Source organism: Psammomys obesus, unplaced genomic scaffold (assembly GCF_907164565.1).
Source record: "Psammomys obesus unplaced genomic scaffold, mPsaObe1.curated_primary_1811, whole genome shotgun sequence".
In the NCBI taxonomy this organism is placed as follows: Eukaryota; Metazoa; Chordata; class Mammalia; order Rodentia; family Muridae; genus Psammomys; species Psammomys obesus.
In genome coordinates, this window is record NW_026590809.1 from 4,751,942 (window position 1) to 4,775,665 (window position 23,724).

The 23,724-nt window shown below is 43.4% G+C and overlaps 1 protein-coding gene across 1 annotated transcript in view; it reads left to right on the forward strand.

The window, feature by feature from the left end:
* Positions 1-23,024, forward strand: part of Ednra (endothelin receptor type A) — a 59,157-nt gene extending 36,133 nt beyond the window's left edge. Inside the window, exons 4-8 of the mRNA XM_055609111.1 lie at positions 11,077-11,275; positions 14,221-14,373; positions 17,538-17,671; positions 18,012-18,120; positions 19,819-23,024. Of these exons, the coding sequence (XP_055465086.1) occupies positions 11,077-11,275; positions 14,221-14,373; positions 17,538-17,671; positions 18,012-18,120; positions 19,819-19,959 (736 nt within the window). The 3' untranslated portion in view covers positions 19,960-23,024. The remainder of the gene's footprint in view (positions 1-11,076; positions 11,276-14,220; positions 14,374-17,537; positions 17,672-18,011; positions 18,121-19,818) is intronic.
* The last annotated feature ends 700 nt before the right edge of the window (positions 23,025-23,724 follow it).

Genomic DNA, 23,724 nt, shown 5'->3' on the forward strand with positions numbered 1-23,724 from the left:
AATCTGCTGTTCTCTTCTGGCACCTGCATAGGTGTGGTGCACAGAAACTCATGTGGTCTACACACATGTAAAAATCTATACACCTAAAAAAGATAATCAAGAGAGCGGACATGGGGTAAGATGATCAATCCTTGTTTAGAAAGACAGATGGGATGTGCATTGGACGTATGACAGGAGTCTACTGAAGGCATCTGAAAGACTCTAACTAGCAGTGTTTTCAAAGCAGATACAAAGACTCATGACCAAACCTTCGGCAGAGTACAGGGAATCATATGAAAGAAGGGGAGTTAGTATGATGGGGAAAGGATAGGAGCTCCACGAGGACCAAATATATCTGGGCACAGGGTCTTCTCAGAGACTGTCATTCAACCAAGGACCATGTATGGATATAACCCAGAACATCTGTTCAGATGTAGCCTGTGGTAGCTCAGTAACCAATTGGTTTCCCATAGTGAGGGGAACAAGGACTATTTCTAACAGGAACTCAATGACTGGCTCTTTGGCCTCCCCACCCCCAAGGGAGGAGCAGTCCTGTTAGGCTACAGAGGAAGGCTTCGCAGCCAGTCCTGAAGATACCTGATAAAACAGGATCGGATGAATGGGGAGGAGGTCCCCCCCTATCAGTGGACTTGGAAAGGGGCAGGGAGGAGATGAGGGAGGGAGGGTGGGATGGGGAGGGAATGAGGGAGCAGGACACAGCTGGGATACAGAGTTAATAAAATGTAACTGATAAGAAAAAAATAAAATTAAATAAAAAAAAGAAAAAGAAAAAAAATAAGTACATAACACACTCCTGTAACCCCAGAGCTCAGGAAGGCCAAGGCAGACAGATCTCTGTGGGTTCAAAACCAGCCTGGTCTACAAAGCAAGTCCAAGACAATCAAGGCTACACAGGACAGCCAAGGCTACACAGAGAAACCCTGTCTCAAAAATAATAATAATGATAAGTAACCCTTTAAAAAAGAGAAGAAAAACCTGAACTTAAAAAAATGACAGAAATTCTGAACATAATCACAAATACATTGTAAGAGATACATTTTTAAAATTCAAACCAAACATTTATAACACTTTTAAGTGAATAAGACAATGTCTTAGTTATTCAAAGCCCAAGCCCAAAGATACAGCTTCTCCATCAAAGACACACCTCATCCTTCTCAAACAGTTCAACTGGGGACTAAGCATGCAAACATTTGAAACTATGGGGTCACTCTCGTCCAAGCTACCACAGACAATAAGACAACAAGCCTCCAAGCTGAGGGTCAGCTGTCCCACAGACCCAGTCAAAGCTGTTTCCCCTCGCTGGTGTTTGTTTTCTGATTTCAGAGCCTTCTTACCAAGCTCAGCCAGCTCAGCACAGGGAGGGGGTGGCTTAGATCACCGACTCCTATCTCTGGTGTGAGATCCCCTCCCCAGGGCACCCCCTCTCCTCATCTCATTCATGATTCATGTCAGCCTTGAGTCAAGCCCAAGGGAAAAATAATAATAATGCCAAAAATTATTTCATTCAGATGTGGTCTGACTTTAAGATCAAAGAGATAAACCATTTTAAAATGCCATTCTGCTAACATGGCCTTTGTCCAGCAGACTTCTCTTTGGAAACACATTCATAATCCTCTGTTTGTGACCTTTACCCTTGCGTTTCATTTGTTGACTTTGAGTTTGAGGCCCCAGACTAGGGGGACAGATTTGACATTTGTAAATCAAAAGCTTTCATACTGGAGACTGAACCACATTCACGCATGATTCCTTTGTTATTTTTTTAAGATCATTTTATTTGTGTGCGTGTGTGTGTGTGTGTGTGTGTGTGTGTGTGTGTGTGTGTGTGTGTGTTGGTGCCTGAGGAGGCCAGAAGCATTGCATCCCCTGGAGCTGGAGTTACTGGCAGGTGTGAGAAACCTGACTTAGGTGCTGGGAACCGAGTCTGTACCCCCTTAACTCCTGAGCCAGCGCTCTAGCCCTCACACTTAATTGCTGCAGATAGGCTACATTTGCTCTGAGCCTACACATGATTTCACTAGAGTCGTCTGGAGGGAGGAACCACTTTTTAAACATAAAACAGGCAGTAAGAAAGGGGAAGTCTGGAGTCTTTTGAACAATCTTTAATTTTTAAAACCGTATTTTTCTTGTCTGAAACAGATTACCACCCAGGAAGAGTTGCCATGGTATTTTAATGATATTTTTAAAATATGATAATTATCTTTTATTTTGGAGTTGTTCTGAGAAAAAGCATATGTCTAAGTACTTTCGGATTTTTTTCCCTAATTACTTACTGAAATACAGAATGCAATAAAACCAAAGATATGCTGCAGCTTCCTCACCGTGGATCTGAGACAGATAAACAAGACAGCCAGAGACTTATAGCTTGCACCTGGTTGATAAGCTTTCATTGCTCAGCTATGGAATTGCCTATTTAACCTTTTTGCTAATTCTTCCTCAATTCTATCATTTATTTACCTTAAATTTATGTTCTTATTCTCTCTTACGAAAAAGACAGGAGAAATTCTTCAGAACTAGAGAAAGAAATTTAAGAACAAGTGTTGACCTCTGCCCAGCTTTATCATAGACTTTTTAGTGCTGAAGTGTACAAGGAATGAACTTTTCCCAGAAAAACTATGAATAATCAAGTGTTGCCAACCATAAATGTCCCTCCTTGCAGCTGTGATGAGCTTCAACTGTTACTCTGACTTCATTTGGGGGGAGAACAGAAGAAGAAAGGGATGCAGTGCCGCTCTTTGTGAAGTTAATGGCCTTGTTTAAAGTACAAGATGACAGGGTCAAGCTATAAACAGGCCTGAGTACAGATCCAGCTTGTAGTTAGGAGATGTCTGGGGAAGGAGCCCGTAAAAAGATAAAACTCCCTTAACGACTCTTCCAGAGCAGTGTATAATTAGATACCTGGAAAGCTGCGAAGGTCCATTAGGAAGGCAGCCTTACTCTGAAGCCTCAAGCTTCAGACATGGCGCGGGCTCCAGCTGCACAGGGCCCTGCCTGACAGTCTCAAGGAGGAATCCGAATACCGGGAGTGTACGGTGGTTTTCTGAAGTGCACGCCCTGCACTTGGACCTACTTTCTCCTTGGTCTGCTTGTGATTTCCTTCTGCTGTATAATGAGAGTGAAGGCGCAGAAGTGGTTGGGCCGGAGACGGGATGCGGACAGTCGCACGCTGGCTAGGGCAACTCGGGGTCCTGTGTTGGGTCTGTGCGCTGCAGCACACACTCAGTTATCCTTTATCTTACTCTACTGTCGAGATCAGACAACTGGTTAGTTTTCCTAGCCCCTTGCTCTTTGAAAGCCAGCTACCCTCAAACTTGGCCATTTAAAATAAGGGACCAGGAGGGGAGGAGGGAGGGGCTTATGGGGGGATACAAAGTGAATAAAGTGTAATTAATAAAATAGTTTTTAAAATTTGTATAAATATTTATGAAATTATTATAGAATCACAAAAGTATTATATAATAGCATAATAAATAATATTGTATAAATTATATAAGATTGATAAAAATGAAAAATTGATTATCATAAAAGTATTTTATTTATATTTTACCTGTTCGAATAAGGAATATTTTTAATAAATAGCAAGTTCAATTTAAAAAAATAAAATAAAATAGCCATTTTATCAGATCTCGTCATGTTATGGGTCAGGAATTTGGACAAGTCTGCTCCTTGTCACTTCAGCTGAGCTCACTGGTAGTTTGCAGCTGGCACTGAGCTTGTCTCTCGTCAACTCTCTGGTCTAGCCCCTTGGCAGGGGCAGCTGGAAGTCTCGGAGCCTCTCGGCCTGGCTGGACTGTGGTGCCAATCTATCAGAGGCCAGTCCCATAACAGGAAGCCAGACTTCAGAACCAGCTACAGAGTCCTCGCAGTTTGCATCTCCCATTCACACAACTCATGTGGCTCCTTGTGAAAGCTCTCTGATAGGACTTCCCTTCCAAGCCTTGGCATGGAAGTAGGTCTGTCCACTGTGTAAACAGATGGAGCTAGCCATCACAAATGACCACTTGCTCTTAATTAAAGATGGGCAGAGGTAAAGGCAAATGTGCCTCTTTACCTCATTGAAGTAGCAAAATTGAAAAAAAAAAATCTGTTCCAGTGTGAGCAAGCATTTGTCAACAGGCACTTACCAGACACTGCTTTCTAAACCACATGAACCAACATGCAGAAGCACACCTGTCATCCAGCTGGTCAGGAGAAAGAGGCAGAAGGATCTCAGGAGTCAGAGGCTAGAGGGAGCTGCAGAGGGAGTTCCAGGCCAGGCTGCATTGCAGCCTGAGACTGTCTGCAGAATAAGCGCATTTGGGCTACCTCCCATTGCCGTGACTTAACAGTGCTACCCTAATAATTCATCCAGGGAGGTTGCTCACAATGAGGAAGAAAGCTCAACCTGTACAAATGTGTTGTCACTTCAGTAAGACACTAGAAGTGTCTTAAAAGAAAGATTGATGGAAATGGAATCAATACTATGTCATCCTGTGCAGCCATTAAACTGATAAATGCCACAATCTGTGGGGAGTGTTTTTCCATATAAACAGAGAAAAAATACAATTATACATAATAGGATTAAAGAATATATTCAAACTATGCTTATAAAAGTAGCAATAGCCAGGTGCACGCCTTTAATCCCAGCACTTGGGAGGCAGAAGCAGGAGGACAAGCCTGGTCTACAGAGTGAGTTCCAGACAGCAAAAGGCTACCCAAAGAAACCCTGTCTCAAAAACAACAACAAATAATAATAATAGCAGTGTGGAAAGAATTTTAAAAGTAAAAAGAGATTTCATTGAAGTGACATCCTTTGAATTTAATTTTTATTGTAAAATGTTTCCAAGTTCATTCAGCCACAAAAGTTTAATGTAACAATGACTGTCTCCAGCCTTACCATCAAAATTCAACACACGAGCTGGATGAAGTGGTGCACACCTTTAATCCCAGCACTCAGGAGGCAAAGGCAGGCAGGCCTCTGTGAGTTCAAGGCCAGCCTGGACTATAGAGAGAGTTCCAAGACTGCCAAAGCTGCATAGTGAGACCCTGTCTCAAAGAAAAGAATAATAATAATAATAACAACAAGTATTCAGCACACATACAGGAAATGCCTCTAGCCTTAAAAACATTTTTCAAATCTACTTATCTGCATACACTATCACATACAACTTCACATAAGTAGAAGATGGTTTTTTATTCTGATGTGTCACATGTCAGGGCACAAGGTGACAGAATGGGAAGACTCCATGTGAGTCACAGATCAACTCCTGGCCCAGGCTCCCCATTCACTGGAGACTGATGTGGGCTGTGACAACACCCAGTCCTGGCCTTTCCAGTTCTTGGTGCTCCCATCTTGAATACAAGGGCAAAAGCAAGCAGCCTAGAGATCCCTCATTGCTTTAAAATTGTTTGATTCTATGCTTCAAAAATGTAGAATTCGCTTTTGTATGTGTTACCTAATCCAGGACTAGCTTGAAAGGCGGAAAATGTTCAGAACATAAAGTGCTTTTCCTAATAAAGTAAAACAATATGTGGTAAAGAAGAAAAAAAAAAAGACACAGAAACAATGGGAAAAAGACACTTCCTTCAGCAGGCTATCGGTACTTATTGTTCTATGTACTGGAAACGCTCAAAGTGTCTGGCTTCATGGTGGTGATTTTTCAATGAAGAGTTTGGCACAGTCAATAAAACACATTTTTTAAAAAGCTTTTGTTTGTTCCACGGTTTTAAGTACTATGGGAAAAATGCAAATGAACAGGATAATTCAGGAAGAGGACTCAGAATTTTTTAATTATTTTTATTTTTATTAATTACAGTTTATTCACTGTACTTCCCTCCCTCCTCCCCTCCCAATTCCACCCTTCCTTTTCCCCACCTGTGTCCCTCTCCCAGTTCACTGATAAGGGAGGTTCTCCTCCCCTTCCCTCTGATCCTAGTCTATCAGGTCTCATCAGAAGTGACTGCATTGTCTTCTTCTGTGGCCTGGTAAGGCTGTTCCCCCCTCAGATAGGAAGGTGATCAAAGAGCAGGCCAATCAGCTCATGTCAGAGACAATCCCTGTCCCCATTACTATGGAGCCACTTGACACTGAACTGCCATAGGCTACTTCCGTGCAGAGGTTCCAGGCCATCTCCATGAGTGGTCCTTGCCTGGAGTATCAGTCTCAGAAAAGACCCCTGTGCCCAGACTTTTAGGATCTGTCACTGTCCTTGTGGAGCTCCTGTCCTCTCCAGGTCTTACTATCTCCCACTTCTTTCATAAGATTCCCTGCATTCTACCCAAAGAAAGAGAATTTCAGGCCATTCTCTCTTATGAACATTGATGGAAAAATACTCAACAAAATACTTGCAAACTAAATACAAGAACACATCAAAGATATCATCCACCATGACCAAGTAGGCTTCATTCCAGTATGCAGGGGTGGTTCAATATATGGAAATCCATCAATGTCATCCACCATATTAACAAACTGAAAGAAAAAAAAAACCACATAGATGCTGAAAAAGCATTTGACAAGATCCAACATCCATTCATGTTTAAAGCCTTGGAGAGATCAGGGATACAAGGCACATATCTAAACATAGTAAAGACAATATACAACAAGCCTATAGCCAACATCAAACTAAATGGAGAAAAACTTAAATCAATCCCACTGAAATCAGGGACAAGACAAGGTTTCCCACTCTCTCCATATTTCTTCAACATAGTACTGGAAGTCCTAGTGAAAGCAATAAGACAACTAAAGGAGATCAAGGGGATACAAATTGGAAAGGAAGAAGTCAAAGTATCACTATTTGCAGATGATATGATAGTATACTTGAGTGGCCCCAAATATTCTACCAGGGAACTCCTACAGCTGATTAACACCTTCAGCAAAGTGGCCGGATACAAAACTAACTCAAAAAAAATCAGAAGTCTTAAGTAGGAGTTCCATTAGAAGGCAACTGGGCTGGGAGGGGTGCATATCTGTGATCCTGGGACGTGGGAAGGTGATGCAGGGAGTCACAAATCCACAGCAGCCTCAGCTGCCTCCTTTCCTCCAGGCCTCGAGCGCGCAGTGAAACCTGAACTTAAATTAAGATGCAACTGAGTAAAGACCTGAAGGGAAGGAGTCGTCCTGGGCGTCCTCCGGAAGGGGGCAGTGAGAGCAGGGATGGCGTTAGCGGATGCCTAACCTGTTCAGTAGGGTCATTCCCATCGCTGTGGCAGAGCACAGTGGGTACAGACACCAGTTAGAAGATCATCGAAATAATTTAGGCAGCATGGCGATGGTGACCAGGGGAGAAGAGAACACCCTTTTGGAGGGGTTGTTTTGTTTTGTTGGGTATTTTTGTTTATTTTTTGTTTGTTTTTCATTTTGTCCTGTTTTTTGTTTTGTCCTGTTTTTTGTTTTGTCCGGTTTTCTGTTTTCCACCCCTTCCCCATGTCCGTCATTACAAGGAATTGTTTCTAATTGCTCCTATAGTCGTTTTCTTTCTATCTCACAACGAAGTTATCAAGATGAATGTGATTACAAATGGGAAATATTCCCATTCTTTGTGATATGAGTCAATAAAGGGCCTGACTGCTGTGAGCCACTTAGTGAACCGCATGCTAAAAACGGCTTCTACGTATATAAAAGTCTGCACTAGATCACGGATGTGTATGTGTGTGCCCGCCACGGTCTGAGCCGACACTGGTGGGTAAACAGGGTCACCACTTTGTCTTGTGAGAAGAGGCATTTTGTCCGGATCCCCTTGCTGCGTGTAGGGAAGGGAGAGGAGGCAATGCACCTAGGCTGGAGGCTTGGGACACAGACATCCTGTCTCCGCTCTAGCTTTTACCGAACACCAGGCTGCCGGATCAATAAGCCACAAATAAGATAAAATAGCACTAAAAATCACAATAAGCTCCAATTCTATCTTACTAAAAAAGACCCTGAATTTTTGGATGCAGTTTATGCCATATCATAAAAGGTGCTCATGGTTGGTATAGCTGGATTTTTTCCATTCTGCACCAACTTGGTCTTTCTTCCAGACATCCTTAGGCATGCAAAACTTACCCTAAAAATATTCAGCAAAACATTTCTCCAGCAAATTGAACTGCACCTGTGTCCTGTGGTATCCCCATAACATACAGGAGTTTATAGGCTCTGGTTTATAGGTAAATCTGCTGAAGAATCGGGCTTTGTTATCCTTAGGAGCTGGTTCACAGGTGCAGTCAGTGTAGCGCACTGCAGTGGTGGGCAAAGAGCTCATCTAGAAATGGGTGTCTTCTATATTGCCTTGTCTTATTGATTAATCTTTAACAGTAAATTGAAGTAAAAAAAAAAAAAACTTGCAAACTCAACTGCACCTGTCTCCCATGCTTGGTCTGTTTACAGCCGCCTTCTGGCACTATTCAATGAAAGCTATAAAAAGAAAATGTTTCTTTTCTATTACAACAGGAAGAAAAATTTCAAGAATGAAGCCACAAAAACACCAGGCCATACAAAAGTATTAAAAATTTTACAAGACCATTTCAGTTCTTTTTTATGTATAATTTTATTTTATTTTTTTATTAATTGCACTTTATTCACTTTGTATCCCCCATAAGCCCCTCCCTCCTCCCTTCCCAGTCCCACCCTCCCTCCCCCTTCTTCACACATGCCCCTCCCCAAGTCCACTGATAGGGGAGGTCCTCCTCTCCTTCCTTCTGATCTTAGTCTATCAGATCTCATCAGGAGTGGCTGCATTGTCATCTTCTGTGGCCTGGTAAGACTGCTCCCCCCTCAGGGGTAGGTGATCAAAGAGCAGGCCAATCAGTTTATGTCAGAGGCAGTCCCTCTTCCCATTACTATGGAACCCACTTGGACATTAAACTGCCATGGGTTACATCTGTGCAGGGGTTCTAGGTTATCTCCATGCCTGGTACTTGGTTGGAATATGAGTCTCTGGGAAGACCCCTGTGTTCAAATTTTCTGGTTCTGTTGCTCTCCTTGTGGGGTTCCTGTCCTCTCCAGCTCTTACTATTTCCCACTTCTTACATAAGATTCCATGCACTCTGCCCAACAGTTGGCCATAAGTCTCAGCGTCTGCTTTGATAGTCTGCAGGGCAGAGCCTTTCAGAGGCCCTCTGTGGCAGGTTTTTAGGTTGTTTCCTGTTTTCTTCTTCTGATGTCCATCCTCTTTGCTTTTCAGGATGAGGATTGAGCGTTTTAGTCAGGGTCCTCTCTCTTGATTAGTTTCTTTAGATGCACAGAAGTTAGCAACAGACCATCACATCAAATCAAAGACCATAGTATTTCTAAGCCAGACCTTCTTCAGACATTTAAATGCAATTGTTATCATAAAAATATTAAATATCCAGGCATGGTGGTACACAATTATAATCCCAGCACTTAGGAAGTACAGGCAAGTGGATAGGAGCTCAAGATCTTCCTAGGAAACATGGTGAATTCTAGACCATCGTAGGCCATGTCTCAACTCACACACATACCAAAAATAAGAAAGTAAAGCCAGGCGTGGTGGTGCATGCCTGTAATCCCAGCACTCGGGAGGTAGAAGCAAATGTGAGCTCGAGGCCAGCCTGGTCTACAAAAGGAGTCCAGAGCAGCCAAGGCTACACAGAGAAACCCTATTTCAAAAAAAAAACAAAAACAAAACCAACAAAAACCCCTAAAGACAGCATAATTTCTTAATGCCATGGGGTTATTTTTTCTATTTATTATTCATGTAATATTTGTATCCTACCATCTGTATGAGCTATTCTTTCCTGCTGGGTTGTTAATCTGAGGGTTAGGAATGAAGAAATTTGTAACTCTGTTTTATTTTCTCCAGCCCAGGACTATAACGGGAGATAGGTAACAATCCTTCAATACTTACCAAAATGGTATTTTTTTAACCTGATGCCTGGAAAAGGCCACTCTGGTAGCATCTTGAAAGTACAGGAATGAAGGAAACTATGGATTATATGGAGTCATGATTCCCTCCAGGATCAAACACTCATCAGGAATGTTTCAAGTTCTGTTAATAGATAAAGAAAAGCCAGAGGCAGTGGTCCACGTATTTAACCCCAGCACTCAGGAGACAGAGACAGACAGATCTCTGTGAGTTCAAGTCTAGCCTGGTCTATATACTAAGTTCCAGGATAGCCAGGGCTCCATAGAGGGATCATGTAAACAAACAAAACAAAACAAACAAACAAACAAAAAAACATATATATATTTACACACACACACATATACATATATACATTTATGCATACATGTGCATATATATATATACATATATATATATGTTTATATATACATATATACATATATAAATGCAAGCGTGCATACATACACACAGACAGACAGACAGACAGACGTTACTACGGAAAATCTGGTGGCTTCACTACACTGTCTCCTCCTTCCCCTCAGCTTAAAGCACCTGGGCACACCCCGTGCTGGCGCCACTTTCTAAATGGGCTGAGATCATTTATGTTCTTACTGCTTTACAGACAGTTTCATCCATGCTCACAAAGTATTAGGATTATATTCAACCGTCCCCATTTCCCTCTCCTGTGCCCCCCTCCCTCTGAACCCCTTCTTCCCGACTAGTCCTGTCTCCTACCTGACCCTCAGTTCAATTAGTGTTGTTCATGAGCTTGGGCCGATGGCTGGGCCACACTACTGAAGAAAATGACACTGCCTCCCTCTCCCACCACCAACTGCCAATGATACCCACTCAGGGGTGGGGCCCATGGACGCCCCACCATGACGGACTGCTGGAGGGCCCGGTCTTGTGAAGGCCCTATGCGGGGATCCAAACCCACCACATGTTCGCGGTGGCCTCATCCACGTCCTATCTGGACGATGGTATTTTAAAGCACTCAAAAGTTTTAGTTCTTTACAGATTTTAGATGCAGGCCTGCCAGGCCATCTGTGTTTCCAAATGGGTAAGCTATTTTTGCTTTGTTTTGTTTCATTTCCCATCAAGGTTCCCAGAATATTCCTTGAAAGCTAATGGTTGTTTTTCCAAGGGGAGGCACTTTCCAGTCAAAATTAGTTCAAACTATGCTACCAACTTGATTTATCACCCTTCTTTCCTCTTCCTCCCCTCCCCTCCTCTGCTTCGTTCTCCTCCCCTCCCCCTTCAGGTACAGAGCAGTGGCCTCCTGGAGCCGTGTTCAAGGAATTGGGATCCCCTTGATTACCGCCATTGAAATTGTGTCCATCTGGGTTCTGTCCTTTATCCTGGCCATCCCAGAAGCGATCGGCTTCGTCATGGTGCCCTTTGAGTACAAGGGGGAGCAGCACAGAACCTGCATGCTCAACGCCACGTCCAGGTTCATGGAGGTACTCATCATGCACGCAGTTTGCCGCCACGCACCTGACTTCAAAATGAATCAGTTCGGGGGCAGGGGGAGCAGTCTGCACGCTCCGCTTTCTTGAGGCATGCAGGTATCCCCACAGGGCTCTGTGCCGACTGCTGTGGTCCTCCGCCGCCTGCATGGCGATCCTGACCTGTGTGTGGCTTCTTGAAAAGAGCTACTCTTATCTTATAGCTTAACTATAGAGAAAATTAGTTTTCTGTACCAAAGAATTCCAAGGCAGTTTACCAAGAGACTAAATGTACAGAATGTAACTTGTTATGATGAAGAGATGCAGACAAGATGCTCCATGAATAATGGAGACGTCAGTTGAGGAACTGCAGCTTGATCCGTTATATTTCTGAGCATAAGTCTCATTTACCCTAAAAATATTTCACAAGTCATTTCTCCAGCAAAACGAGCAGCACATATGCCCTGATTGAATCGTTGTCACATACATGAAACTATAGGTTCTGATCTAGAAGCAAACTTGGTAAAGAATTAGACATTAAGATTCCCGGAAGCTGGGCTAGCTGATTGCAGATAAGCAGCAGTGCTTACCTGGGCTTGGATTATCGTGGACTGGAAGCCTGGCACCCCTGAATACATCAGCATTGCTCATCCCTGAGCACAAAACGAACAAACAAAATTAAAGGAACTCAGGAAAAGCTGAAAAACTGGCAACCCCAACATTGTCTTTTTCTTACCATCATTTGAACTAGGTCAGTTTACACAATGACAAACAAGCCCTTAGGATGGCTTAGCCCATGGTTATGGGATGGAATTGGAAGGAGCAGATAAGCATTCTAGACTTTCCAGAGTAAAGCATTAGAGGAGAGAAAGTCCTGTAAGAAGGTACCTACTAATCCCTGAAAATGGACAAAATGAAACAGGTGGCATCCAAAAGCCCGAGGTTCCTGTCTAAGAGTTTGAGAAGAAGAGGCCAAGTGCTGGCAGGGGTGGCAGGGGCGGCTGCGGGTAGCAATAAAAGGTGTGAGTCAAACTGGTGAGACTTCAGTTCGGCCCAAGTCTAGAACACACCTTTTTTCTCTAATATAACTTCCCATCTTCTTTCCCACTCCACTCCTCAACTTTGTTCTACCCTAAACTGTCCCAAGTTCCCTCCCACTCCCTAGCTGATGCCATCAGCTCAAAAACAATTTGGGGGTCAGTGAGCTTGGAAGGGGGAAAACGTGTTTGTTTTCACTAAATTCCCCCTGAAATGTACCATTTCCTCTGACTTTAAATGTAGTTAATAAGCCACTTTGGTGTTTAAGGGTACCATGATTTTTTTTACAAGGAGAAATATGTATGGACAATCTTAAAATATTAATACTCATTACTACATCTTGGTAGTTTTTTTGAGCCATTATATTATTTAATTAGAATCATATGCTGTGTAATTTGTTTATAAATACACACCTTTATCAGAATTTTATTTTCAGTATTTTGATGGTTCCATTTCAACATAATTGGTTTCCATCGTGACTGCATACATTTAACTTTGTGCATATTAAAATACAATGTTGAGGTCTGGGAAGGTAGTTGAATTGATAAAGTGATAACATTTAATCCCTAGAATCCATGTAAGAAGCTGGGAATGATGGCACGGGCTTGTAAAAACTAGTGCTGGGAAGGCAAAGGACTGGCAGCTCCACAGGCGTTAGCAGCATAGCCTCACTAAACTGGCCAGCCCTAGATCCCAGTGGAAGACTGTCTCAAAAAACAAGGTGCTAGCTCCTGAAGAATGATACCTAAGGTTGCTCTGTCCTGCACACACAGGCACACACACACAAGCACACAAATACATGAATACCCACAAGCGAACACATACATACGTGCACACAAACACATGAGCGTGCATAAACACACACAAAGTATTGTTCTCAGGAGGAATTCCGGGGCTCACCAGATTCCCAAGGGTGTCTGTGGCATACAGCAATTAAGAAGCCTTGCCTGAACTTTTGTCTTCTGGGACTGTTTTTAGATTACTTAAACACCCATAAAAGCCTCTTTTCAATGTACAAAAGCTGTCAGCATTCAGGGAACAGGGAGATCATATCTGTGGGAACTGATCAGGCTATCACAAGAGGCTATGTTATTTTCCATAAATAAATAGCCTAGAGGAAAGAGTGTAAGGAAGTAAAAAGCATGTCTTCCCAAGTTACAGGTAAAAGCATTAGATAAAGAATTTGAATATCATTCTCCAACTTTCATTTTTATTCTCCTTTAAGAAAATAGAAAACTGAAGAGTCCAGATTTGTATAAATCCTTGCGCATAAAGAAACAGTGCCAAGCCAGCCTTTAGCTAGCATGTCCCCCTCAGTAGTCCCAAGGTGGCCTGTATTAAGAGGGGGAGAGAGGGTGGAGTTATTGATGGCTGAACTGGCTGACTCTGGGGTCACATAGCAGACATACCAGGCAAAGGGCTAACTCCCACAAACTTTGGCTGCACAGATAAGCCATTCATTGATAGCCTTCACTGTCTCTCAGTGAAACACTCATGTTAATACGCTTTAAATACAACAATCAAAAGGTCAGTTGATCTTATCAAAATGTTGAGGCTCATCAGTAAACAAAGGTGAAATTGTCACAAATCCCGTTCAATGAACTTTTCAAGGAGGCTTTTTGTAGGGTTAGAGCTCTTCCACTGTGTAGCAGAGATCAGTGCCAGCTTCGCAGAAGCATCCCTGTAGGGACAATTAGATGACATTAGTGTATGGCAGCTTAGCAGCACAGCACTCGCCTAGTGTGCGCAAAACCTAGCTAGGCATGATCCAGGGCTGAAAAATAAACCCTGGGCACAGCCCTAGTCCTTTCCTTGCTGTCCAAGAGGGCGTATACGTCTGAGTGGGTTTACACGACTGCATCCACAAGCACGGGGGCTCCTTCCTTGCCGACAGCCCGTCCTCTCTTCTCCTCCCTGGGCAGTTTTACCAAGATGTGAAGGACTGGTGGCTCTTCGGGTTCTACTTCTGCATGCCCTTGCTGTGTACGGCCGTCTTCTACACCCTCATGACCTGTGAGATGCTCAACAGGAGAAACGGCAGCTTGCGGATCGCCCTCAGTGAACACCTCAAGCAGGTAAATCTCCGAAGCTCTTGAGAACTTGGCCAAGGCGGTTTTGGAAATCAGGAAGCCTGTATGGAGGCGCAGGAGCTTGCGCAAAACAGCGCCTCTGGCAGTGGCATCTGCACGTATGACGGCGGGACTGAAAAGCCGTCTCTCCTAGAGTTTTTACACTCTCTTTTCCAGGCTAAGATATGTTGGGATAGGCAGACAGCAGTTGCTACAGTGTCTGACGCAGTAATGTGTGGTACATATGTGTAGTCTGGGAGCAGCAGGCTAGACCACACAGCCTACTGTGAAATGGATAACACCATCCAACAGTGTGCTAGTACACTCTGTCATGGTGGCAGGGTGCTGAAGTTGCCTAGCTACACATTTCTCAGAACATATCTGTCTTTAAGCCACACATGGCCAATGTTATATGTAACAAATTTACTCTGATTTTCTAAAAATAAAAAGATCCTCTTGTAGCCGTTTCTTTAAATAGCCTTAGGCATTCCTTTTGGGCAGTGGGAATCCTGCCTGTGAACCAGATGGCGCTAGGAGGCTAGACTTAAAGATAGTTAACTCTTGGTTATTTTGCCAAGTGTGCATTGAGTCTATGTGCATGGGTGCATTGAAATGGGCTTGGGACTATGCCAGGACAGAAAGATGTGTGTGGCCATCTTCCCTGGTGTGCTTTGTGGTCGAGTTGTAGAATAAAATACAAATACAGGCAATTAGGAAATAGAATGATGAAGTGCAATCCAAGTAGCCATACAATACAAAGCCAGGGCATATATGAAATGGAACTATGGAGAAATGGTCCATGGGTGAGGAAGAAGGAGGACAAGTGTTATTTGGTGGAAAGCAGAGGACAAAAGCTGTTTCAGTCGGAAGGATAATTGCCCTGGGAGAGCATGGAATGGACACACCAGGCAATTGGGAGGAGAGGAATGGACATGAATTTGATCAGATCAGCATCTCAAATAAGGCTCATGATAGCAAATTTTTAACTGAACACAGCAAAAAGAGGTGAAATCTTGGAGGCCCAAAGTTTTAGGAGGAATTTGAATATGGCGGTGGGAGTTAATGTATCTTTTAGGCAGCAGCTGGAATAGTTATATGCACTTGGGGGCCTCAGAAGGCAGACTTAACTCTTATACTTCTTAGTCACGTGACCTTGTGCAGATCATCTCAAGCCTTGAAGCTTCTAGTTTCTCATAAAGTGTGTAGTAATAATTTGTAGATTGCCAAGGGCATATAGTGTACCTAATAGTATCCAGTTCCTGGTAGGCACTCAGCAAATAACTAATTTATGTTGATTCATAGAGTGAAAGTGAGAGAGCAAGTAAGTCCTTGGCAGCAATGGGAAAGCATATAGGGACATTCAGTCACACCAAAAGGCAGAATGAGCTGTTGATGGAGTCCCCGAAGCTGGCCTGTATAACACAGTAGCACACAATTGCACCATTCAACTGCTGCGCTGATTTCCTCCTCCCTAGTCTGCAAACGGGCCAGAATAACACGTGAAGCGGAGGACCCTAAGGAAGTGATGTGCGCTGAGGGTTCTACTGTGTCACAAATGGTAGCAATTACCTTTGACTGACAGTAGTGTTTACTTTGAGAGACTTTAACCTCGCTTTATTCAGGCAGTGTGCAAAATTAACCCTTGAAGGCTGGGTTTAATCCCAGCAGTAGGGTAGCTAAAGCAGGTGGATCTCTATATGAGTTCAAGTCCAGTCTAGTCTACACAGTGAACCCCAGACCAGTCAGGGATAAATAGTGAAACCTTGTCTCAAAAATACACAAATAAAAACAAAAACAGAACAGCTTTACAAAGCCCCAGTCCTGGGGTGCTTTAAGTCTCTCTTCTCCAGACATCTCTCTGGAACCATCACCCAGTCGGTCTCATGACAGTGGGGGTTAAAGGCTCCAGTTCTTTGTGCTACAGCAGCAGTTTGGGATAAGCGAATCTCTGGGGAGGGCTGAACCGGATGGGTTTGTTGTAGGCTTCTTGAACGTAGCATGAGAATGTCAGGTGCCTTGGCCTGAGACGTTATTTTCCAGAATGATTTTTCAGCCTGTGTCCAGTCAGTTTTGTTTGAGGTTGAGTGCCCCCATTACAGACAGGATGCATTTGCTGTTCCTAGACCCGCCTCTGAATGTGACAGGGGATATACCTCAGCACTAAATGCAGGGCTACAGACAATCCCTCACCCCTGGCTGTTCAGACCACAAGCAGACTCAGCCGCGGGTAAAACTTCAGCTGGAGCCCTTGATCAGCATGCCAAGTGCTTTTAACTGTCACTGCCAATAACCCCTACCTTTATCCTTCTGTTTGCAAATGGCAGATCTTTGCAAACTACACAAGGAATTTTAATATTAAAAGTAAATTTCAACCCAGGCATAGTGGCACATGTCTATAATCTAAACACAAGAGAGACTAGAGCAATGGGATCTCCTGGGCACAGGAGTTTCCGACCAGCCTGGGCAACAAAGCAAGACTATCTCCAACAAGATAAATAAATAATAAATAAAAGCAAAACATTTTCAACAGTAGCTTCAAAATCAGAAACTAGTGGAAATGAACTGTTTTTCTGTCCATTTTCTTGCTGTGCTCAGTGTCCTTGGCTGTCATGGCATTACTAAAGCCGGGTACCTGATACTCCGGGTTTAACTAACCCTGAGTAGTCACCCTCTAGCCATCTGCACTCCTTGAAAGCATACATGCTCCCATGCTTACGCTCACAAACACAGTGCCTTCAGGCCTAGATTCAGATACACATGTCTTCAGGCTGAGATTCACAGATACACATGTCTTTTTCCTGCTTAGATTCACAAATACACACGCTCCCATGCTCGCACTTACAAACACACATACCCACAGTCTTACATTCACAAAGACACATGTCCCCAGGCTTAGACTCAACCCCGGTGTTGACTCCAGCCAATTCTTACCTTCCTCTTGGCGTAGAGCTCTGCTGTTGTCCTCAGAGGCTCTCAAAGCTGGACACTGCCCAAGAGCATGGTTAATGACTCCTCTGTGAGACAGTTGCACTCAGGGTCTTAAAAACCCATATGGCAGTGAGGGCCGCTCCCCAGACTTTTCCTGGCGTCTCCTCCCTCCCTCCCTGTATGTCACTAATTCTGCCATGTGGTGGCACTGACCTTTACCCTTGTCTGCATGTTGCCCTCAGCGTCGAGAGGTGGCGAAGACTGTTTTCTGCTTGGTCGTCATCTTCGCCCTGTGCTGGTTCCCTCTTCACTTAAGCCGCATCTTAAAGAAGACTGCCTATGATGAGATGGACACAAACCGGTGCGAACTGCTCAGGTATGAGCCCTGAAGGAGACTAGTTTCCCAACTTGTCACCTTTGTAAAATGTTTCCAGCTGTACCAGTGCTGAAACTTAAAATTGTAAATTTAATTACGTTTTTAGCTGATACAGCCTATATAACTGATCCCAAAATTTTGCAAGTCCTGTCTGTAATCTTTCCACTTCCTTCCTGAGGCTGTGACAAGGGTTTCCACTAACCAGGGCGTTTATCCTGCAGGGCGTATAAGTTGCTAACTGTTACCCATAGCCATTGCTTCAGGGCAAGAGAAAAGCTGGGGGGGGGGGGGGGGTAAGTGCCACTGGGCAGATTTTAGAGCAACGTGTGTTTTGTTCCAGCTTCCTGCTGCTCATGGATTACATCGGCATTAACCTGGCAACCATGAATTCTTGCATAAACCCAATAGCTCTGTACTTTGTGAGCAAGAAATTCAAAAATTGTTTCCAGGTAACACTGTTTTGCAAGTGCTCTCTCGCTCTCTCTCTCTCTCTCTCTCTCTCCCAACTCCCCCCTCCCATCCCATACACAAAAGACACAGCCAATTCCAGTTTTACTACTGCTTTGATAAGGAACATTCTTCTTCATTCAAGAAGTGAAAATCACTTCCTGTTGCCTAGAAAGGTCAGGTTGCCGACAGAGCAGAAGGGCAACATATATTCAGATGACACTTTCAGAGGTTAAAGCCGAAAGGACTGACTTAATTCCATGCCAGTTTAGTGCCTCTCCTCAAAAGAATGCTCAGTAAAGGCACCAGCATTTTAAACACAGAGAGCCAAATCTCACCTTCCAAAGGGAGAGCAAATATTTATTACTCTAGACATCTGTGCTACTGGGGTTTCACTTGAAGTCTACTTTCGTGTTTCAAAACTCCTTCCAGGGAAGCCAACAACATCTTGAGGAGCTCCATGTCCGACTGGTGTCAATGACTTTAGCATAGGCTTCCTGTTTACTGGGTTGTGTTATCTTGGACCAAGATGTTTACCGTTAGCACATAGTACATTTTCATGCAGAACAGAGTAGAGGTCAGGCACGCAAGCCCTGGAAGCAGACACCCTTGGCTGACCGCACAGCTCAGCGTTTGCTAATGGTCTCACCCACGTGTGATCAGTTCCCCTCCCAGCTTCCTCAGTAAACTCACCTGTGAAAACAGATGAGCCAAGTAACCATCCAAAAAGTAGAATTCAGTGTACATAAACAGACAGACAGATAATAGATAAATGGATGGATGGATGGATAATAGATGAGAGATAGAGAGATAGAGAGAGATGACAGATAGATAGATAGATAGATAGATAGATAGATAGATAGATAGACAGAAACAGATACAAACAATAAGTGCCCATATGAGTGTGCTATTGCTTAAGACTGAAAAGAAAAGCATAGTAACTGTCCTCACAGAAACAAGGCTCTAAACAGAGACAGACATATTACCCAGAAGATGGTAAAAACAGGTGAGAGTTGATGGTGGAGTTTCAGCTGCTATGGCTTTGAGATCTTCTAGGGAAGATTATAAGTCACAAAGTGCTGGGACCAAAACAGGCAACTCATACACAGGTCCTAACTAGTATATTTCATATGCTGCACTTGATACCACTTGCTGATTATTTTATAGATAAATTAGAAGGCAAGGGAAAATTCCTATTCAAAATCCTCAGAAATTGAACACATGACGAAGGGAACGGCCAAGGGAAAGAATCTGGTCTAGAGAGACCTGGCTTCTAATTTACATTCTGCTCTTCTCCTCAGGCCCCACTATGGGCCTTCATAAAGAGGTGTGAACAGCACCCACTTCTGGGGCTGCAGTGAGGGTCTGCTGAGGTACTGACAGATACCAAGCACCACGTAAGGAATATACTCTGATGAAGAAGCAGGTCTCCCAACCCTTTCCCAGCTATATCTGCCTCATTTGCTAGAAGAGTCCCCTCTTCAACCAGCCTTCCTCCCTCTTAAACACAAAGAACACAATTACAATAAAAAGCAAGAGCCCTTTGCTCCTAATCTCTGCCTGGCTTTGACAAGCTCCAGCTGTCCTCAGCTGGCCATGGGCACCCCTCACTCGCGGACCCCAAGCTTTCATGTGTGGCTAAGAATGGACTGGCCGGCTGACTCAGTAATTTACATACCTTCTCTCTTCCCCACTCCCAGTCATGCCTCTGTTGCTGTTGTCACCAGTCCAAAAGCCTCATGACATCAGTCCCCATGAACGGAACAAGTATCCAGTGGAAGAGCCCAGACCAGAACAACCACAACACAGAGAGGAGCAGCCACAAAGACAGCGTGAACTAGCCCTCTACGGAAACACCAGCCAGTGTGTCTTCAGGTCCTCGGCGGGGGAAATGGTCATACAGCAGCTGGGCCTTCCAAAACCTCCTGAATTCTCTCTTCTGGTCCCGTTTCAAGTCCAGCCTGAGAAAAGAAAAGCCCTACAGCCTTCCTCCCAACAGCATGTCGTGGACTGGCTTCCAGCCACAGCCGCTGGGTCCGGCCCGAATACTGTCTATGATTTGCCTACTATGCCTGTCATATCCAACCATTGAAAATTACACAAGAGCTGAGAGAGAAAGGAGACCATTCAAGGAAACCACCTGGTGTCAGCAATCTTGGCATGCACACAGAGTTTGCAAGTTCATGGCCAGCTTTCATGCAGTTCTGTGGAACAGCCAGTGAGAACTGCTCATCACAAAACTCTAGAGCAGCGGTTCCAACCTTCTTAATGCTGCAGCCCCTTCATACAGTCCCTCACATACAATGCAGCCCCTCAACCATAAAATTATTTTTGTTGCTACTTCGTAATTCTAATTTGACAGCTCTTATGAGTTGTTATATTTATCTGATATTTCTGATGGTCTTAGTCTGCCCCTGTGAGAGGGCTGTTTGACTCCCAAAGGGATTGAGACCAAACAGATTGAGAACCACTGCCCTAGAGACCATGCTGGCTTTAGTGGCACGTGCCTGTAATCCTAGAATTGAAGCGGTGAGGCCAGGATGATCGGGAGTTTGAGGTTAGCATCATCTACATAGCCCAGAAAAGTCTGAGCTTCATGAGATTCTGTCTCAAAAAAAGTGTTTAAAGGTTATGACAAGATTATTTTTTTAGGCAAGCACATTGTGAGGTTAAAGTGTTGTGGGTTTTTTGTTTTTTGTTTTTTTTGGAAATGTCATTCTGTGTTAGTATTTTATAACTGCATGATACCCTAGAAATGATCACTTCATATTATTTACATATACTTTGAAAAAGAAGAGGAAGAGGAGAAAAGCATCAGATGAGCAATTATGTCATATTTCTATGTCATTGTTTATTTGAAAAACATGAATTCTAAAGCTGCCACAAACACAGCCACAGAGCAGTTTAATAGCTGCTAACCAAAGAACTTTTTAAAAACCTGTATTTTCTTTCTTTCTTTTCTTTCCTTTTTTTTTTTTTTTTTTTTTTTTGGTTTAGTTTTTCAAGACAGGGTTTCTCAGTGTAACCCTGACCCTCCTTGCTTTGTAGACCAGGCTAGCCTCTAACTCACAGAGATCCAAGTGCTTCTGCCTTCCAAGTGCTGGAATTAAGGACATGTGACATGTCATCTGGCTTGAGCATATTTTTATGTTAAATTAAAAATAATAATAATGTTTGGGAGCTGGGTGAGAGAGCACATGCCACATGCTTCTTGTAACATCTGGGAGGCTGAGGCAGGGGGATTGTGAGTGGGAGACTGCCTGCAGGAAGCAGAGGGACTCCATCTCTGAATAATAATTAATAATAATACTTAGCTCAAATGGTTCTATTTTTCATAAGCCCAACCTTTTCTAATGTGGTTTTTAACTTGAAAACGTGTCCTGCAGCTTACATGGGGCCCTAGAGAGGCCTCTGCTGAGACTTCCAGTGCCGAGTCTCAAGCATACCTAGGAAGAACGTGCTGAAAAGCTTCTGAGGGCCTGGAAATTTTCTTTAAGTTCTATAACAGTAACTCACATATAATACATACTCCCCCTTATGCTCTCAGTTTCTCCCAAAATGATGACTGGCGACAAGGCTTTCCTGCTCATTCCTTTTTCCAGACGGGAAACAATTTCAAAGTGGCCAAATGAGCTGGTTGTGTCGCATGAAATGTAGTTTCACCCGCCATAAACCTTTAAATCTTTGCACCTCCCTGATTCTGATATGAACTCAAATTTTCATCCTATCCCCAACTCCCCAGTGGTCACCATTTCAAAGAGCCCACAGTAACTCTACTGGGCATTTTCCCAGGTGTTTACAGACTGTGAGAATGACAAATATCTTTTATTTTGTGTGTATATAAATATATAAATAATTGTAAATGTCTTTTAGCCAAATCTTCTGTGATTGTCTCTATGGAATATATATTTGTGTGTGTGTGTGTGTGTGTGTGTGTGTGTGTGTGTGTGTGTACATGCATGTGTCTTAGAATGCCCTGTGTTTGTGCCAAAGCACACGTTGGGGGTGAATTCTAGGTGATTGTTCATTATGCAACCCACTCTGTTCCGTTTTTACACATAAAAACCACAAGTGTCCATACTTGTGACGTACTTACCATTACAAATTCTGGGAGGGAACAAGGCTCCAGTTAGGATTTGTTAGGTTGGATATTTGACAAAGCAGTATTCGGGGTCATAGCATTACCCCTGCTGAAGCAAAGAGCTTTATACTTGGAAGTATTACACCTTTCTCTTTATTTCCTTGGGGTAGTTTTTTGTTCCTGTGTGTGTGTGTGGTTTTTTTACTGTTTGCACTGGGAAGTGAGCCCAGAACCTTGTATATGTTAGGCAGGTGCTCTGCCACTAACCTACATCCCCAGCCAAGCAGTGTTTTGTTCTACTCCCTGACTATGGCAAACCGGCAAGCTGCCTGAAGTTTCTGTCACAGGCCATCAGAGAGATTATCAGTGAAAAGCTAGCTAGGCCATCAGACAGATTATCGGTGAAAAGCTAGCTATGTTAAAATTTTTGCATCATATTTTATTACATGTTAAAAATGAAATCAGGCTCCAGTTGTTTGAACTTCAGGACGGAGAAATACTGTCTCTTCGCGTGTTAGAGGCCAGGTCCCACTGCGCCACTGGGTGTCACGCACACATACATGCCTCAAGGAAGACATAGATGCACACCGTTTTGCTTTGTCTTTTACATATGAAATGGATTTGTTAAATTCAGAACATCATAGGTCTGAGTACATAGGCTTCAGTGTGCATTTTGTTTTTGGGCTGGTAACTTTAGCTCACTCATACAAACAGTTCTAATTTCTACCTGCCTTCACCACATTTCCAACAAGTAACTTTGTAGAAATGAGCCAGAAGCTAAGGGCCTGAGTTGGCATGGCCCATTAAACAGAAAATAAAAGTTTACAGAAGCTTTGAAGTGTCTTTTCATTTTGTTTGTTTGCTTGCTTGCTTTGTTTTGTGAGACAGGGTTTCTCTGTGTAGCCCTGGCTGTCCTAGAACTCACTCTGTAAACCAGGCTGGCCAGGAATGTGGATCTGTGAAGATCCACCTGCCTCTGCCTGCCAAGTACTGGAATGAAAGGCGTGTGCTACCGCCACCTACAGGGTCTCTTCATTTTAAAGAGCTCTTTATAGGGAATTCTCTTATATAATGCCTTGCAAATTTCTTCTTAGTAACTACCAGGCAAGCAATTTTACTTTTGAACACATCCTTCATACTAATAGTCTAATCGTCATCTCCCTGCTTTGTTTTACTAAGCAATTAACGCTCTCATCCATCCTTTATCTTTCTGGCAAAATTTTGCTGCTAGATATTGGATATACAACAGTAAACAAAGCAGGCAAAATCCCAGCTTGGATGGAGCTTGCATTCCAGAGGAATTATGAGCCAATGAACAATATGCTGTGTGGCTACCCAGAGGAAGACATGCGTCCATAGCCACTGTTCATCTGACATCTCCAATTAGATATCAAATAGACCATAATATATACAACATGAAGCTGATATATCCCAACCTGTACTACCACAATATTCTTCTATACAGCTCCATCCTTGGCCTGTTTGAGACAAGCGCTCGGAAGTCAGTTCTCACTCTTTGCCGTTA